Here is a 20,256-nt window from a genome sequence, read left to right as displayed (position 1 = left end):
TAACCCACATTTCTCTATAGCACTTATGTGCATATATAAAGACACCTGCAAGTATGGTTAAGAACAGAGTACATCACACACCTGGGGCTAAAGAGAGCTTGGCTTAGATGAACTCAAAGCTTGAAGCCTGCATGCCAAGTCTTAAGCTTAGTCAACATAACACTATGAAAGTGTGTTATATTCCCTCCACCTGGTCTGCCCCATGCCCCTGTGGACACCAATAAGAGGTAGGACCTACATGGTCCTTACCTTGCGCCAGGTATTGGTCTAAGACATTACATACAAGAGTTCATTTAATTCTCAAAGCAATTCTATGAGGTAGGTGCTGTTGGCAACCCCATTTTACAGATGAGGCATCTGAATGGTCAAGGAACTTGCCCAGATCATCAGTGAGTGGCAAGTGTGCCCAGTGTGTTCATGGGCTCTCTGAACACAGAGCTGAGTTTTGAACTAACTGGACTGACTCTAGAATCCATGCTTTAAGCCAGGGCTTGGCGGATTTTTTTCTGTAAAGGGCCAGATAGTGAATATTTTAGGTTTTGAAGGATACAGATGGTCTCCATCACAAACTATTTATTATTATTATTATTATTATTATTATTATTATTATTATTATTATGTAACCCTTTAAAAATAGAAAAAAACATTCTTATCAAGGACCATTCAAGAACTGCGTTCTGAAGACCATTATCCTATGATGTGGCCATGTTAAAAACGGGCCTCAATATTGGCCATTGAGACATAATGGAACTCTGCTGCAAGGGTTTCTAGGACCTGGGTAGGCTTTAACTTTCTTGGCAAAAAGTTAAAAATGCAGCAGCCATTACCCTTTTTTCTATTATCCAGGTTTGGATGAAGAAAGGATGACTAGAGAAGCACGCAGCCACCCTGACCATGAGGGAAAGTTCAAGAGAATACAGAGATATGAGACACAACCATATTAAAACCATGGAACCATTGCCAGCCATTGCCTAGATTTGGAATTCTCATTACAAGAGAAAAACACAGTCTGGAATGGTATCCTGGAACTCAAAAGAAAGCAGTTCCACATAGTGAACATAGGGGGCACAGCCCTAAAGATGTTTCTCTATGAAAGGGTGGTACACGTAAGTGTGGGGCATGCTGCATCCTTATGTGGTACACATAAGTCCAATCCTAGAATGTACAATGTATGAAGTGCTCCTGAATTTTGCATGTTATGGTAAGAGAAAGCCTTTCCTTGCACAAAGGTACAGATTCCGAGAAGGGACTTATCAGTTGAAGGGAGTAGCATATTGTGATTATTTCAGTTTGATTCAGGCAATCACTCTCTGAGACTATGGGAGCAGGTGATGCTACACAGCTGCTCCTGCTATCATGTGGTTAAGGAAGAGGAAATTCCTGGCAAGGGATACTAGATATCCCAGACTATAGTGTGTCCCAATATAAATTCCTTAATGTAGGGAAATCACTGTGGTGAAGATCAGAGGGCTGATCCGAAAGGCTCTGAAAAGTCCTGCAGTAAAGGTACCTGTACAATTCTGCTTAATTCAATGTTCCTCAAACTCATAGAATCATGATATTCTTTTCCTTTTGTAAAAAAAATAAAAATAAAAATAAAAATAAATTCTTAAAAATTAGCTTAACATTCCATAATATCAAACTATGGATTTTGTGTTTTTCAAAATTCACTTAGAGAAAATAACCTACAACAAACCTAGCTTCTTTTTCTTTTTTCTTTTTTCCCAAGATGGAGAGGGTGAGCGTGAGCAGTGAGGATGAGCAGAGGAAGAAGGAAAAAAGAGAATCCCAAGCAGGCCCCACACCCAGCACTAAGTCCAACATGGGGCTCGATCTCACAATGCTGAGACCATGATCTGAGCCACAATCAAGAGTCAGATGCTTAACCAACTGGGCCACTCAGGTGCCCCCACAAACCCAGCTTCTTGAGTGTCCCAGCATTTTCATACTGGAATTGATACAAATTTATTTAAACACAGACTTCTCCAGAGAGCAAGGTGGCGATGAAAATAGTCAAATATGGCCTGAGATGAAACAGACCTTAGAAATGAACCAATTCAAAGTTCTCGTTGTACACGTGAGGAAACAGAAGATCCAAACGGAGTAGTTTGCTCATGGGGCCAATGACTCTAGCTATTGGTAGAACATGGGCTCTCTGAACATAGAACAACCTCTTCACCACAGTGTGGTCTCCTCCAATCTCCAATGCTGTATCCTAAAGCATTAGCTTTCCCACATGGACCTTGCCCTACCATGGTAGAGCACAAGACCAGTAAAGGCCCAGAATTTGGCTCAGGACCATCCATGTTTTCCCATTTCCTCAGTACAAGTTAGTATAGGTTAAGAACTATTTTCAGGGAAGAATGCCTAGCAAGGAATTCAAGTTCCACTACTTACTAGTTGTGTGACCATGGCAAAGCTACTTAACCTATCTGTGCCTCGGTCTTCTCATCTGATACATGGGTTCAGTGGATCTCTACTTGATAGGCTAGTTGTTAAGAATTAGAGAATATGCTTCAAATGCCCTGGGCTGTGCCTGGCATATCAAATAAGTGATCAAAAAGATTTGCTTTTATTACATAATTCCATTTATATGAAATATCCAAAAATAGGCAAATCTTTAGAGGCAGAATGTGCATGAGTGATAGCCACAGGCTGGGGTGAGGGAAGAATGAGGAGTAGCTTGTAAGGTGTACAGAGTTTCCCACTGGAGGGAGAAAACTGATCAAAAATTGATTGTGGTGATGGCCACACCACTCTGTGAATTGTAAACTTCAAACTGGTCAATTGTATGGTATGTGACTCACAGCTCAATGAAGATGTTAAATAAAAAATAAGGGTGCACTTTGATTGATTTTAGGGGAGGAACCACCTCAAAGTCTAGACGAGAGCTCTGCACTTGGAAAGGCAGTCAGTGCTGTGGAAGTGAATACACAGTTGATCCTTGAGCAACACAGGTTTGACCTGTGCAGGTTCACTTATACACAGTTATTTTTTGATAAAGACAAGCAATGTGTTTTCTCTTCCTTATGATTTTCTTTTCTCTAGCTTACTTCCCTGAAAGAATACAGTGTAGAATACATACAAACACAAAATGTGTTCATCAAATGTTTGTCATCGGTAAGGCTTCTGGTCAACAGTAGGCTACTAGTTAAGTTCTAGAGGAGCCAAAAGTTATGTGTGGATTTTTGACTGCATGGGGGTCCCACCCCTCATCCCCGCATTGTTCTGAGAGTCAACTGTATTCTATTTTCTTGTTTCTGAGATGCATTTTTATCTTCACATTTTAATTCTTCTGAAATTGGGATGTGTCATGTAACTGATATGTATATTTAATGTCACTTTTTCCTCCAAAAGTGAGCTGCTATTAAATCAATCGTTTGTTGACGACAGTTTGTCTTACAATCAACTGCATCCAGGAATTAAGAAATATGGTAACTATGATCCCAGCAATCCCACCTCTGGGTATGTATATCCAAAGAAAATGAAATCACTGTCTCTAAGACATATCCACACCTCCATGTTTATTACAGCATTATTTACAATAGACAAGACATGGAAACAACCCAACCATCCACTGATGGATAAATAGATGAGGAAAAAATTCATATTTTTTAGAGAGAGAGAAGGAGGGAAGGAATGAAATATTATCCATCTATAAAAAAAATCAAGGAAATCCTGCCATTTATAACAACATGGATGAACTTGGGGGCATCATGCTAAGTGAAGTAAATCAGACAGAGAAAGACAATAGACAAATAAGAAAGACAAATAATGTACAATCACTTATATGTGGACCCTAAGGGACACTGAACCCATAGAAACAAAGAACAGACTGGTGGGGTGATTGCCAGCAGCTGGAGGGTGGGAGATGTGAGGAGATGTTGGTCAAATGGTACAAATTCTCAGCTACGACATGAGTAAGTTCTGGGGGTGTAATGTGCAGTACACTAACTATAGTTGAACAGTACTGTAAGGTATGCTTGAAAGTTGCTAAGAGTAGATCTTAAAAGCTCTCACCACGACCAAAAAATAAATAAATAACCGGTAGTGGATGTGTTAACTAATTTTGTTGTGATAATCATTTCACAATATATATATGTGTACCTAATCATTACCTTGTACACCTTGGCCTTCTACAATGTTTTATCTCAATAAAGCAGGGATGGGGGACAGGGAGGCTGGGGGGAGAGAAATGTGGTAACAAAAGATTCACCCAAACTTCCACTGATCATTGTTCCGTGCCAGACCAGCGACAGGCAGGCGGTGTGCTCTTGGGGATATTCATCATCACTCAATGGGACCTTCTCCCACCAAAAGAATAAAGGGAAAACAAGCTAAGGAAGACCTTCCTTGGCTTCCAGGGCTACATTTCTGAGTTTTCTTGGTCGAAAGCTCCCTGGCATCTCTCCTAAAGAAACCAGCCCGGCTGATAAACTCTCGTCAACGCCATGGCTTTCTCCCCAACACCCAACGATCGACTTCACCTATATTCCTTGTAACAGGTAGCAATATGCAGAGCCATCGTTAACTCGTAGCTACATTCTCTGGAGATAGTACTTATGTATTGCTTAAAATAATAATTAATAATAATAATAATAATAATAATAATACTGCAAAGTGCCCCAAAACTCAGTGTTCTGAAAAAAGGTTATTTTAGCTCACAAATCCTCTTGGCCTTATGGCTCTTTATTTTTTTATGATTTTATTTATTTATTCATGAGAGACAGAGGCAGGGGGAGAAGTAGGCTCCCTATGGGGAGCCCGACGTGGGACTCGATCCCAGGACCCCGGGGTCACGCCCTGGGTCAAAGGCAGACGCTCAACCACTGAGCCACCCAGGCGTCTCTGGCTTCAGGGCTCTTCTGGTCTCAGCTAGATGTCCGCTGGCATGGCTGAGAGATTCAGTTCCGCCCCACGTGTCTGTCCCTCGTCTCCTCTTTGGGGCCAGCCTGGGACGGCCCCGCTCAAAGCAGGTACAGCCCACGGGCCCACCACCAAGCATCTCCCGGCCTCTACCAGCGCGCCATTTGCTCACATCTCATTGGCCAAACCAAGTCACATGACTGTCCAGAGTCAGAGTGGGCGGGATCTGCAGAGTCACATGACACCGTCCTCTCGCGAGAAGTACAGAATGGGTACCATTTTTTTTTTTTGCATCCAAGGGAGCGGGCCTGAGGATGCTGCTGGTACAGTTTGGGGGCCCCGTTCGTTGGTATTAAGCAGGAGAAAGGAGCGGGTTTCAGCTGCCCGAAGTGGTGACATTTTCCTGACTTTGCCTTAAGTGTTTTGTTTTGTTTTGTTTTGTTTTGTTTTGTTTTGTTTTGTTTTGTTTTGTTTTGTTTTGTTGGAGGACAGAAATAGAAGCCTCCCATGGATTTGGAATGTCAGGTAAGAAAACTCCAGATACCTGAGGATACCTGAGGACTGGAAGGAAGGAGAGAAGACGGGCACTCAAAGACATCCGGAAATTTGCCATGAAGGAGCTGGGAACTCCAGATGTGCGCATTGACACCAGGCTCAACAAAGCTGTCTGGGCCAAAGGAATAAGGAATGTTCCATACCGTATCCGTGTGCGATTGTCCAGAAAACGTAACGAGGATGAAGATTCACCAAACAAGCTCTACACGCTGGTTACCTACGTACCTGTCACCACTTTGAAAAATCTACAGACTGTTAATGTGGATGAGAACTAATCGCTGATTGTCAAAGGTATAAAACTGAAAAAAAAAAAAAAGAAGAAGAAGAAGACTTTCCTATCAAATGAATAAAATCACAGCCTCAAGAGAGGAGCTCCCTCCCCGCGGCGAGGAGGGTGGGGGGTGTCTACGCCACCTGATTACCTGAGAAATCCTCAAGGTGACCCCATGCAGGGACTCCAGGCTTAGGGATGGGGAGATGGGGGCGGGGGGGGCGGGGGAGCCTTCCACCGAGCCACGCACTTTCTCAAGTGGTTCGAAAACCCGCGGGCCGAGCCTAAAATCAGGGAATTAAACCGAAGTAAGAGACTTCAGGCCGAATCATTTCCATCAAAAGCAGCAAGCCTACGGGGCCCCGCCGTCAGGTGCAGACCATCAAACCGGAAAGTGTAAATGAATCAGGGAGATTAGACGGATCCATTGGAAACGGAGCAACGTGCCTTTTGAAAGCCCGAATTGGGGGGGACCTGGTGTGTCACCCGCAGGAAAGCTGCCCTCCGGTTCCCGCCAGCCCTTGGAACATTCAGTGTTGCCCCCTGGAAAACTTTCTACAAAGAAAATAAATAAAAGTGTCTCTTCCCCCCACCCCCACCCCCACCCCCCAAAATCCCCGCCTCGGGATATTAACTCTTTGTGAAAGCGTCTCTAACAGCCTGTTGTGTGTTTTAAGGAGTTGAAACGTGTGCCTCGATTGGCTGGGATTTTAAAGAGAGGCTCGGTCCGCCTACTGCCTCTGGCGTCCACCAGTTCCCGTTTGATTCTGCATATTCATAAAATGCTCGGCAGGACAAGGCGCGGTTCAAAGGCGCTTTCCGCTTTGAGGACTTCAATCAGCTTGTTCGTCGCCACTCAGCAGTTAATTCCCTGAGCTCCTCAGACACTCCTACTGGGCATTTGAGCAGTGAGTGGGCAGAGAGCGAGGTGCAGATTTCAAAGGCAGGTAATGACCTTTGTCGGGATCTGGGAGAAAGGGTCGGCCAGATGGGCTGTGCCCACTTCTGATTAGCAGGGACATGAGAAGCTTTTCCCCCGGTTCCAGCTTGCAAATACTTTCTATTTTTCTTCCCTTCTCCCTTGGGGATTTCTATTAAGCAAGAAGGCGTTGTAAAAATCCACAAAACAAAAGAGGAATAACAGAAAATGCCTGCCAGGAATGTATCAAGACAAAGCTTCCTTCATAGCTCTTGACGTCATCATGCCCTTCTGTCCACCCGTGTTGTCACCATCTTTGCTCAAGGCCACCTTGACTTTCATTTGGTTTGGAGCAATGGGCTCCTCACTGACCTCCCTGCCTCCACCGTGGCCCTGTGTCCTTTCCACCATGTGACCTGAACAATATTTCTGTTGTGTTGGGCATCTACCATGTATCAGGTGAGGTGCTAGGCTCTGAGAGAGAATGGTGGGCAAAGCCAAGCCCCCAGCCTCACCAAGCACAGTGTAGTGTGGAGATTGGTTTTGTCACCTAACCACACAAGTAAGTATGAAGCTGCCTGGAGGAGGTGGAGGAGGTGGATGGAGGTTGAGGATGTGACCACCTGGGGACATGTCACAGAAGGGAGTGAGAGATCAGGAACCTCCCTGAGGAGGTGATGGTTGAGAGCCAACTGGAAGACCTTCAGGAGTTAATGTGACACAGGATGAGTTTGAGAGAGGAGTCAAAGAACATTCTAGCAAAGGGGGTCAAGCTTAAAGCCCTGTGGTGGAAGGTAGCATGGCAAACTTTGAGGATCCAAACCTGTCCATCTCCTGCTCCCCTTGATCTTAAGAAAGAGACAAAAGTCCCTTTGCTGACCTCAAAGCCCTGCATGACCTAGCCCCTGACAGCCTCATCTCCTTCCATTTCTATCCCACCTCTCAGACTTCTACCTTCCAGCTGATGCCAAACGCCTCCCCCACACCTTCTGTGGGACTCCTTAGAGCAGGAAGAAAAGGAATCTCATTTGACCTCAAGCATCTAGTCAAACATCATACTAGATATTTGTGTGTGCACAAACACACACACACACACATACACACACGCTGGATCACTTCTCCTATGAGGTAGATGCTGGTATTGCCTCACTGCATAGGAAAGGAAGTTGAGGCTTAGAGTGGATAAGCAATGAGACAAAGATCACATACCATAGGAGGTAGGGCTGGGATTCCCACCCCAGGGGGCTCCACCAGAACCCTAACTAACTAACCTTATACTGCTTTCCTCCAACACAGTGGAAATCAGGAAGAAGAGGTTGGGTGAGGTCTTGGGTAGAGCATCGGGGAGATCCCATACAGTTCTTCCCTTGTGCCAAGTCCATTAGGTTGGTAGTAGCAGTGTTGGAGAGGACTCTGAGGCCACATGCAGGCTTCCAAGACAGCCTGTTGGGTTTGATCAGCAATGACTGCTATGAGTGCAGGACAGGGAAGGGACAGCACATGTACTAGGGATTTTTCATCCCTGGCCAGCTGGATGCATACTCTGGAGTTCTCCCTCCAGTTCTCTTCTCCAGATTTGGGAAGTATAGACCAGAGTTCCTTCTCTTAAGACTTTCCTAGGCCTTCTCTGGCCACTTCAGGGCTGCTATTCCAAAGACCCCCAACTCAAGTACAGATAAAGTCCTAGATCCAGCTTAAACCCATGTGAGCCAAGTCTCCTCCCAACGCCCTGACATTTCTTCCCACCAGGCTTTTCCTCCCAGGAACCCCACAGCCCCACCTTGTAAGAGACTCAAACCCACCCTCCCCATCATGCTAGTTGGCTTCCTCTTCAAATCCACCCACAAAAATCAAATGCAGAAAAGTGAGAACTTGATGATCTCAGACTCCATGACCAGCCTTCAACCATCTGGAGGCTTCCCATTTTCAGAGACCCTCACTGCTTTCCCAAAACCTCTACAGAAACTTCATTTGCACTTGGAAACCTCGGCGTTGTCTCTCCTATCAGTTTATTACAATAACCCCTACGGGGTTGGCAGGATCCAGAGCTGCGCCCAAGCCTGCTGGTAGGGTTTCAGCAATTTTGACCACACCATCCGTGTCAAAAAGAGCAGATCCAAGTGGCTGCTCCTTTTCACCACACAGTACTCCTGGAGCTTGGCGCTTTCTTGAGGAAACATAAATATGCATGCCCCTTTCATCCCCTGCCCCGCCTCCGCTCTGATGCTCATCTTGCAAAGAACACTTCCAAAGACTGAAAGCGCATTCAGCTGTGTCTGCCTTTTTTTAAAGGCAGCCTTTAAAACCCTCTCTCCGGGTCTAATTATCTTTTATAGGGAGACTAATGCTTTACCTCATTTCTCTGTATTTTTCAGGTTTAGTAGCCATCTCCCCACCCCCCACCCCGTGATAACCTAGCCACATTACAGAACACAGGAGGATGGGGACTGCACAGGACCCCAGAGTGCTTTCCGTGGGAGAGACAGAAGGAAATGGTTGGGTCCTTACTGGGAGCTTTCACTGCCATCAGAGTCAGATCTGGTCTGGCTCATTTGCATTTTCTTGTCTCAGTTCTTCCATTTTAAGGATGACTCTACATTAAGTAGAAAGCAAAGTTTGCTTTCCCTGCTTTGTTTTGAGAGCCTGTTGGAACAGGGATTTAGAGCATAGACTCTGGAGTCAAACTTCTCGGGCTTGATTCCTGGCTGCAGTCCTTATTAACAGTATGACTGCAAGTTGCACACCCTCTCTGGCCTCAGTGTACCCATCTATAATATGGGATTAATAGTAGCAGCTCCCTTGCAGTTTCAGGGCGGTGAAACCGACTACTATTTGTGCCTAGAACAAGGCTGGAACATAGTAAAGCCATGCATAGGTGTTTGCTAAATAAAGTTAACATTCTGATAAAAAATCTCTGGCCTAGCACCTCTCTTCCATCCCGACGAACAGCTGTGTCTCAGAATGCTGTGTGGATGAGTGAGGACAGACACTAGAAAGGCAGCTGCCGTGGATTTTGCAAAGGAAATGGAAGTCCTTGCCCCTTTGCAGCTAAAAGATAAGGTCTCAGGAAACGCTCGTATTTTTCTTTTTTTTTCCCCCCTCCCCACACGATATCTAAAAAAGATTTAACTAGTTGTCAGTATTTTTAAAGGGGTTGTTTCCAATGAAAATAAAATTTTACGGATTCTCTTGAAAAAAATTTGAAGGTCCACCTGACAAATTAGCAACCATCCAGTGGATGGGGCAGACCGGGCTCAGCAGCCCCGCTGCCTGCCTGCCCCACTCATGGGCCTCACCTGCTGGGAGAGGTTTGAGGTTATCTCCCCCCAACCCTAGGTTCTCAGTGTGATTCTACAGTAAGGAGGTACCCAACTGTCAGATGCATGCAAGTGGATTTGAACAGATCGGCTCCTGTTTCTGGCCTGGGCATCTGGTCAGATGTCTCCTGGGGCACGGTGGGGAGGGGGGCGGGTGGGGGCGGAGAGGAGTTTGTAAATCACTCCCTGTTGAGAACCACTGGTTTACAGGTAATCAGGTATTGTTGGGAAAAGAATAGTATTAGTACCTTTTGATTTTAAGAGTTTTAGAAGGAGGGAAGCCTGGGTGGTTCAGGGGTTGATCATCTGTCTTTGGCTCAGGGTGTGATCTCAGGTTGGGCTCCCTACATGGAGCCTGCTTCTCCCTCTGCCTATGTCTGTGTCTCTCATGAATAAATAAAATATTTTTAAAAAGAGAGAGACAGTTTTAGAAGGAAATACTGTCTACCTTCATTATATGGGTCCCCAAGGAAAAGATAAGGGAGCATGTGACAAGTGTGTCAGGGGCAGATGCAAGACTACTTGTGCCACTCATTACCACTGCAGCTGTGCTTGAGACCGAATGTACTGGCTACTGTGTTGAGATGTCCTCAGCCAGATTTGGTGCCAACAGATGATCTAAGGAAGATGATCCCAGTGGGCCAGAGGGAGCCCTGAATTAGCTGAGGACCAGCTCAGACCAGCTCAAACCCATTGTTCCATAGCGATGCTGCATGGCACTAAGGGGCAATGGCTTCAGGTTCTCCCTGTGAATCAAACTCCCTTGGGGATCTCTGGGTGGCTCAGTGGTTTGGCACCTGCCTTCGGCCCAGGGTGTGATCCTGGAGACCCAGGATGGAGTCCCTTGTCAGGCTCCCTGCATGGAGCCTGCTTCTTCCTCTGCCTGTGTCTCTGCCTCTCTCTCTCTCTCTCTCTCTCTCTGTCTTTCATAAATAAATAAATAAATAAAATCTTAAAAAAAAAAAAAAAACTACCTTAGACTGTGTAAGTCCCCAGTTTTCTTGGCCAATTCACGGAAAGGTGAGGAGTAGGGCCCCTAAAATAGATATTGAGCGTCCTGCTTATGTCTCCTGTGGGGGCTTTCACCCATTTTGATTTTAAGTTGAAAAACAAAGCAGTATAGCCATATATGCACCCCATGTTTGTGACAAAGATGATTCTGGTCACCAGAAGTTTTGGAATGAATTGGAAGACACTGCATGGAGTACAAAAAAGAACACTCTTCCTGACAGCAGCCCCAGCTCTGCCACATATTAGCTATGCAGTCTTGGGAGAATTACTTTACCTTCTAGTGTGTCAATGTGTTGAGGGGGTCTGTGACCTCTGAGGACCTCTGCATCCACACACTCTGCTCATAAATAGGGCTTTAATCTAACTCAATGAACCATTTAGGGCACAAAAAGAGATAATGAACTCCAAATGTCAAAGATCATCTACAGTTCCTTGTTCCAAATTGTGATGGCTGAATCAGGCTGGAGGGGTTTTTTTCGTTTGTCTTTTTTTAGGTTTAAATTAGTAAACAACACAGTAGAGGTGATATAAGAGGGCTCCTGAGTGGTTCATTATTTTGTAAGAATGGAAGCATAAGTTTTTACTTGCAAAAAGAGCAGCTTAAGAGTCATATAGAAAGGATGCAAAATATATATGGCACCATGTCAAATATCACTAATCAATCAGGATGTTCAGCCTCAGAATTGTTCCCAACACAGAAAGCGGGGAGGTCATCAGCAGTGGACTTGAGTTGGAATCTATTTCATGTCCTTCATCTAGGATCATTCTCCTATTTTACAGGTCAGAATCTTGAGTCCTTTGACTCAAAACTAGAGTCGATGGCCCAAAGTCCTGGAACGCATCAAAAGCAGAAACAGAATCCTGACCCTTTAATTTTCTATCATTTCGTATTTTTTCAATTATTTATATATTTTATATTATTTCTATTTTCTATTTTTTTCAATACCATGCCACCTTAAACCGTAGGAAAACATAATCTAAAGGTATTCTCATTAGAACTAAAACTCAGGTTTATCTCGTTGCTCTAGAACAAAATTTCTAAAAAAAAAAAAAAAAAAAAAAAACTGTTAACAAACAAAATATAGGACTAGCTGACCATGCTGGAAAGTCAATTTCTGAGCACCTGGGTGGCTCCGTCAGTTAAGTATCTGTCTTCAGCTTAGGTCATGATCCCAGGGTCCTGAGATGGAGCGCCACATCAGGCTCCCCACACTCAGTGGGGAGTCAGCTTCTCCTTCTGCCTCTGCCCTTCACCTCACTCATGCTCTCTCTTTCTCTCTCAAATAAAATAAATGAAATACTTTTAAAAAGTCAATTTCCTTTGTGCTTCATCAAAATGGGTTTCTAAAATGCTTTTCTTGGGGCACCTGGGTGGCTCTGTTGGTTAAGAGTCTGATCCTTGCTTTTGGCTCACATCATGATCTTGGGGTCATGAGATGAAGCCCTGCATCGGGCTCCACACTCAGCAGGGATTCTGCTTGAAATTCTCTCTCTCTCTCTCTCTCTCTCTCTCTCTCTGCTGTTCCTCAAAGCATGCCCTGTCTCTTTCTCTCTCTCTCAAATAAATAAGCCTTTTTAAAAATAAATAAAATAAAATGCCTTTCCTGCCAAGTTATAGCAGCTATGGAGAAGGAATTTGAGTATTACTAGAAAAAAAATGACAAAAATGAGGTTTCAGCCACCCTAGTTGGATATTTCCAAGAACTAGAATTTCTAGAATGTGCTGTTATTAGCTCAGAAAACACTACTAGCCCTACAAAGAGTTATCATCAAGTACTACACAAGCCACTTTGGCAACAGCTGCCTAGCCCATGTCTACAGAAATTGTCCTGATGCCCTACACAGAGAAGGTGCTCAAAAATAAAAGACAAATGGAAATTAGCTCTTGGGTCCATATTAGTATGAGTTAATATTGAGCTATAAAAAAATAATTAAAATCTGTCCCTGCATTACTATCCATTACTGCTTATCTAATTGCTGCTGGAATCTACAAGAGGAGACTGGTCTTAAAAACCTCTTATCTCATAAAGGTATTTGTAATAGAAAAGTGAATGATGGGAACCAGGAGACAAAAAGAGAGACGGTCAGATTTAGTCAAAACCAAAGGATATTCTTTATGACACTAGAGCTACAAGTAGCTCTTGAGACATTTAACAAATCCCAATGACCGGGATTTGTTGAATACAGAGAGGTTTGAAATGGGAGGCCTAGGACCAGGGAAAGTCTGTGGCAATGATTCCCATGAGAGATGATAAAGAGTGAACTAATAAGCCAGTGGCAGGGAGAAGAGCCATCAGGTGGGGGATGCTAACAGGAAAGTTTCATTGGGTAGACTCAACAGGAGATGACAACGGGAATGAAGGGAGAGGGCAAGCAGCTGAGCAAGCCTGTAGGAGACAGTGTCTTCATTAGCACAGTTGTGTAGCCATTAGATCTGCAGCCAGATGTGGTCTTGGGGGTATGCCACTGTCCCCCATCATGTCAGCACAGCCTGCAGGCCTCAGCTGGTTGAGCCGCAACCCTGGTTTCTTAGCAACTGTGGCCTTATCCCTGCCCACAAGGCCCTCTGTAGATCCCAGGCAGGGCTGGGGAGGGTTGAGCTGGCCACTTCCAGGCTCATGGGAAGGATTCGGTGGGTTTCTTTTTTTTTTTTTTTTTTTTTTTTTTCGGTGGGTTTCATTGTTTCCTGAAGACCAACCTGCAGAAGAAGGTAATGCACGTTGCCTGGGAAAGCAGATCCACAGCCTTCAGGAAGTGGATGCTGACATCACAGAGCTCCACCCTCCTCCAGAATCCTCATTACTTGAAAATATCCACCATTTGGGAGTTGGGAAAACTGCGTTGTGACCAGGGCCTGCCTGGCCAGATGTCTTCAAAGGGAGATCATAAAAAAAAAAAAAAAAAAAGGAGATCATCAAATTAGCAGCCTCCTTGTCTGCCACAATTACATTACTCCTTCCCATCCCTAATCAAATCTCATCAGACCTTAGCATGCCACCCTTTCCCTGATGGAGTATGAGGAAACCAAGCTGCAAAATGGTGGTACAGGAGGGCAAGCCCCAGTTGGGAGACCATGAAGAGATCAGGGAGGTAGGGAAACCTCTCTGAGCCTCAGTTTCGAAGGTTTCCAAGATCTGAAAATGGTTCTAAATAATTCACGTGTCCCACAGGATTATTGGACAGATGACATGTCATCTGTCAGTGGGCCCACGAGACACTCTGAAGAGAGATCCAGTGTTTCTACCATCACCAGCCTCCCAGATGTTCCTCCAGCTTCCAGCATCCTGAAACAGGGTCACCCTTCCCAACAATGTTCACATAGAACAGCTCAAACCATCACCCCACCTTTTGTGTTGAACTTAACGAGCATGCCCGGTGGTTCTGAGGATACTCTGCAGCATACACTTGGGTTCACCCCATCACTTCCTAGAAAGCATTTCTGCTGCTGTAGAATGGGCTGATTCTGGAAATCTCCTAGGACATTGGACGTTAGATGTCCGGCCCTCTCATTTCCCTATCATTCATCCAGGCTGTGCTGGAGGGTGGGGGACGTGCCCCGCATTAGAACCAAATATCCATCAAGGCATTTTTTCTAAACAATAGAACTTTCCAATCCCTGAGATTGATTACACCATTTCTTTGGAAAGCAAGAGAAGCTCTCTGCAGCCAGCTTTTGTTGAAGATCACAATAAAGTTCCCTGCTGCTCTACTGTACTGACGTCAAAGCATTTTGTGAGATCTCTCCCCTGGCATACTCTCCTGCCATGGTTAACCACCATGCTCGCCTAGAGTCACATTATGGCAAAACAGCAGAACACCACAACAGAGAGCTTCCCTAGGGTAGATCCCTTCTTGGTTACCCAAGGAAGCTGGGGCTCCGGGAGGGGATATGACTTGCTCCAAGGGGCTCGGAACATGGTGGCCAGCCAGTGATGGCCAGCACGGTGTCCACACTGTTTCTCTGGTGATTTCCACACTGGAGTGTGCACATCAGAAATGCCTGGGGCAGGCCTATCACCAGAGATGCTGATTCAGTGAGTGTGAATTGCTTATGGGGCTTCCACTGCAAATAATAGAAATTCCAACTCAATAAAAAAGCTTATTATCTCACATAGCAGAAGTCCACAGAGAAGTCAGGCCCCAGGGCGGCTTGGTTCAGCTGCTCAGAGGTGTCATGAGGATCCCAGGCTCTGTCTGTCTCTTCCCTCTGCTCCCTCTGCTCGGTGGGGGTTGGCTTTCCACACTCAGAATCAACAGCAGCCAGAGGACAGAGAGATACTATTTCTTCTCCTGCCTTTTCTTAGGAAAGAGGAAACTTCCCTGGAGCTTTCAGCAGGCTTCCCTTTACCTCTCACTGGACCACATTGGGTCCAATGCCCCTTCTTGAAGCAATCACAGGCAGCAAAATACAAATTCCCTGAGAGAAGTCAAATTTCACCAGATTCGTTTTCCTAGCGTTTTAAGATGGCATGGGCGGAGAGGCATACGACTGAACCACAAAATCTGGACTCTGTTAGGAAAGAGAAAAGGGCTAGAGCAGAGCCGAGATGGATGCTAGATAAACAGGAGTGTCCACTTGCAAGGGTCTAGGGTCAGACCCAAAGATGTGCCTTCTGGAAGCTTCCAGATGATTCTAAAGTACACGGTTCATGAACCACACTCAGAGAACCGTGGCCCACACGGTGCTGCCTATATAAACACTCACTCACATTCATGCCTTCACCCCAAACCAGAGGTAGAAATCCCAGGAACCTCCAAAGGCTCATCTCATGAGAGAATTTTTGAAGTCTCAAAACTTTTAGGTTCTATTGCTCAGGACAAACCACCTCTTAGGGGCATTTCCGTTTCTCAGAATGACCCTTTCTCCCAGTTTCCTTTTCTCAATTCCAGTTCTACTGACAGCTGCAAATCTGTTTCCACATTTCTCATGTAAAACCAAGAGTAATCACAAAAACAAAACAAAACAAAACAAACAAACAAAAAACCCAGCAGTAATCACAGGAGTAAATCAATGGCTTTGCTGGCATGCCCAAGTTCTGCCTCCCGCCTTATAAATTCTTTTAGTTACTATCTTGGCTTCGTGAAAATGAAGACACCTGATGACATAATTTTAGGAGCTGAGGCAACCACTGCTGCATTGTTTTCTAAGTTACAAGGAAAGTCCTTTTGGTCCCCAGGGGCCAGAGGGAGGACATGCCCTTCAGGATGACGTCAGGGTTCAGTTGGTTATATATCAGACCCCCTCACACCTACCTCCCCAGTCTGGGTCACAGAACCTACTGTCATCACAGTAAGCGCTGTGTTTTGAACTTACCTATTTATATGTTTGTCTAGATTTGGGGCTCAGTGAGGGCAATCACCATGACTTTCTGCCCTTCTGGCCTTTTTAACAATTTTGCCCTCTTCTCAGGATGCTCTTCCCCGAACCCCCTTCTCATGGTTCACTCTCCTGGCCATTTCCAAAACACTTTAGAGCACTTATTTGGAGTCGATTTCCTCCAGGAAGCCTTCCCAGATCCCCAAATGCTAGCAAGCCTTTTTGGTTCTTCCAATACACCTTATACGTGTATTTAACGCTTACCTCACCAGACTGTCATTCCCCTGCTCTCTGTGTCCCTCCCAGACATTTAAATTCGTTCCAAACCTGTTACAAAATCAATGATTTCTGTGAGTTCCTGATTTCTTCCTGCTTCTCTGTGGCCCTGGGTCACACCTATGCTGGTGCCTCTGTTTTAGCTCTAAGACTATTGCATTAGGTCACAAACAGTCCCAGAAACAGGGACTTTCAGTGTGAGTCCTCATGATCCTCATAATCAGAAAATTCTGGGCAGCACGGACTCAGATCTGGCCCCTGGATTTCATTTTCATGCTGAGAACTCTCCCAGGGGCCACAGAAGTCTCAGGAAATGCCACATTATTTTTTCATCTCAACCCCGGAAAAGACATCATCATCATCATCATCATCATCATCATCATTATTATTATTATTACAGTACTTTACAAAAGAGCAAGATGTTTAAATGAGCAATAAATTATACATGTGGATCAAGATACAACTGCAGGGATTTTCATAGCGACATTCTCTACAATAAACATTGAAATCAACCTAAATGTCCACCAATAGGGAACTGGTTAAATATTGTATATTTTAACCACACAGTGGAATTTTAAGCAGCCATTAAAATTGATGAGGTATTTCTAAATTTGTTGACCCAGAAAAAGGACCATGGCATAATGTGGAGTTAAAAAGCAGGTTACAGAATAAGACAACAAGCACGATGTGATCTCATTTGCATGGAAGTATGTGGGGGTGTATGTGTGTGAGAGAGAGAGCGAGCGAGAGACAGAGAGGGAATGTGTATTTAGAAATATCCGGGAGAATATTTATCAAAATGTTAACAGTGGTTATCTCTGGGTAGTGGGATTTTGGAAGGTTTTTTTTTTTTCTCTCTCTCTTTCCTCTTTCATATATATATATGCACATATCCCCCAGTACTGAGTGAATCTTATTTTTATTACAAGCATATGTTTTTACAGTGGGGGAGGGCTCCTTCCTGGCTTTTGCAACTTTCAAGGAAAGCCTTAAACAGGAGCAGGAGCCAAGACTACCCCCTCCTTGACTCATAATGGGAAAAGAGAAAGGGGTCATGAGCTGACTGGCTATAAATGAGCTGGGCTTCCTTTTTTAAACATTTTGTGCCTGCAGCCTAGAGCCACTCTCTCTGCTCAAAAGAATCTGAAACTGCAGACCCCCTCCTGGCCCCCAGTGGGGGCATTTACTCCAATTACCCACTCCCCTGATGCCTGTCTGCTCCCACAGAGCAGAGATTTTCAATAACATCTAGAAATTTCCAGAAGGATCCGAGGTGTGGTTTTGTTTTGTTTTAAAGATTTTATTTATTTACTTATTCATGAGACACACAGAGAGAGAGGCAGAAACACAGGCAGAGGGAGAAGCAGGCTCCTCGCAGGGAGCCCAATGTGGGACTCGATCCCAGGACCCCAGGATCATGACCTGAGCCAAAGGCAGATGCTCAACCACTGAGCCACCCAGGCATCCCTGGAAGGATCCATGGTTAGCCAAGCCATCTTCCCATGAAGGTTCCACCAAAAGGAAGGGTCCCCTCCCCTGATATCAATACTGTGGCTGTCAGACTCCTTTGAAAGTCTTCAGACATCATCCCTTATTTTGCCACCCGCGGGGAAATTCTGGTTTAGAACCATTGGTCTCCTCTAATCCGGGGCCTTCCGGAAGAATACAGCTCAAAAGCCCACCCACCGCCATCCCAAACCATTTAAGCACAACAGGACGGTGATGGAGACTAGGGAAAAGCATGAAAAAGTCCTTTAGAGATGTTTGGGGCCTGGAGCCAGCAGCACTGAAATGCTCACTGACTTAAATGGAATTCTGCAGCAGTTCCAGGGGGTTGGCCTTGAAAACACTGCTAATTAAGTGGGGCCAGGGAAAGGTGCAGGATCTGTAAGGCACGGAAACTAGGATCTGAAGAGGTAAACCCTGTTCTGCGGGCAAGTACCAAAGGCGTGGGTGAAACCACTTAGAAACCCAAAAGGTGAGCCACCAGAGCATAACTTCAGTAAAACCTTTGCTCTTTCAAGTTGCAAGGACAAACATGAGGGCACTAGCATGAGCCAAAGCTGCAAGCCATCCTTGATAACTGCTTTCCCACACCCCTCCCTTCAGACAATCTGCAAAACCTCTTGGCTCCGTCTTGACCGTAGATTACAAATCCATTGCACCTCCAGGCAAAGCTCACCAGGGAAACAGAACCAGTGGGATGTATAGACCATGGGTTGGGGAAGTCATTTAAACTGTGTGTCCAGGGCAGCCCCCGTGGCACAGCGGTTTAGCGCCGCCTGCAGCCCACGGTGTGATCCTGGAGACCCTGGATTGAGTCCCACATCAGGCTCTCTGCATGGAGCCTACTTTCCCCTCTGCCTGTGTCTCTGCCTCTCTTTCTGTGTCTCTATGAATAAATAAAATCTTTAAAAATAAATAAATAAATAAATAACCGTGTGTCCATAGGGATGCCTGGGGGGCTCAGTAGTTGAGTGTCTGCCTTCGGCTCAGAGCGTGATCCCGGATTTCCAGGGATCAAGTCTCACATCAGGTTCCCAACATGTAGCCTGCTTCTCCTCCCTCTGCCTGTCTCTCTCTGTCTCTCTCTGTCTCTCTCTCTCTCTGTGTGTGTGTGTGTGTGTGTGTGTGATGAATAAATAAATAAAATCTTTAAAAATAAATAAATAAATAAATAAATAAATAAATAAATAAATAAATAAATAAACTGTGTGTCCATAGGCTGGCCAGTCAGATGCAGCCACAGGAGTGAACAGGAGGAGAGTACTTGTAGAATAATATTTACTAGATGCACAGATTCTAGAGAGGGAGTCTTCACCGCATCCAGTGCAGAGGGCCACGGGGGCGAAAACAGCAGGCAGCAGCAAGGGAGGAGCTCAGGTCAAGGTTTCCATTAGAAAGGCAAGGCAAAACGTGGCTAGCGGCTCAGGATTGCCTAGTTGGAATCATTGCGGCAGGCTTTGGGCTCCAGGGTGGCCTCCAGCTGCCTGGTACCTGCCCTGGGATGATTCAAGCAGAGGAAGAGTCTCCTGGGGAGTGAAGGCTGGATGCAGGAATCTGTCTGGCTGTGCATTGGTGAGTTTGCGTATCAAAGGTGTGCTTCCCCTGCTGGGCCCTTTGCCAGATTTAGCTCAAAGGGGCAGTCTCTCCCCAGCCAGAAAGATTTTTTTAAGGTATCAAAACGTAATAACAAACAGAAAATTTAAAAATATATGTACAGCAGAGATAAAAATAGAGATCTCTATCTAGCTATCTATACATGGGCATGTAGCTATGTGTACATATGTGTGTCACTCGTCAAATGTCATTGGTGCTGAGCTTGAGAAACCCTGGTCTATGTCATTTAGAATCATGTGATATCACAATGACAGAAGCCGTTCCAGACCTCATGTACTCACAGAGAAAATAAAAGGGAGGGTCTTTCTCTGAGTACTCTAGCACATGTCTAAGGATTCACTTTCCCCAGGGACGCATCCCTACTCAAATCGTCATCGTGGCTAGTAGTATGTGACTTGCTAATTCGGCACACAGGCAGCAGAGCCCACCCACCATGGCAAGAGTCAACCCTATCTAAATCACCTGGCTGAGAATGGTAGAGAGTGAATTTGGCCAAGGAATGCCAAAGTACTTTTTGTTATGATGGCAAATGATGCTGGGAAGGCAGCCAGCAAATGTCCCTGGGATAGGGGGGAGCAGTCCAGCCATGGACTACATTTCCCAC

At 45.2% G+C, this 20,256-nt stretch overlaps 1 protein-coding gene across 1 annotated transcript; it reads left to right on the top strand.

The window, feature by feature from the left end:
- Positions 1-4,891: 4,891 nt before the first annotated feature.
- LOC119876337 (60S ribosomal protein L31-like) lies at positions 4,892-5,696 on the top strand. The gene is made up of 2 exons (XM_038538928.1): positions 4,892-5,138; positions 5,416-5,696. Exons 1-2 carry the CDS (start codon positions 4,892-4,894, stop codon positions 5,694-5,696), a joined length of 528 nt encoding a protein of 175 aa, XP_038394856.1.
- Positions 5,697-20,256: the final 14,560 nt, after the last annotated feature.

This window comes from Canis lupus, chromosome 6 (assembly GCF_011100685.1).
Source record: "Canis lupus familiaris isolate Mischka breed German Shepherd chromosome 6, alternate assembly UU_Cfam_GSD_1.0, whole genome shotgun sequence".
NCBI lineage: Eukaryota > Metazoa > Chordata > Mammalia > Carnivora > Canidae > Canis > Canis lupus.
Note: the sequence above shows the minus strand (reverse complement) of the source record. Positions and strands in the feature narration are given on the sequence as shown.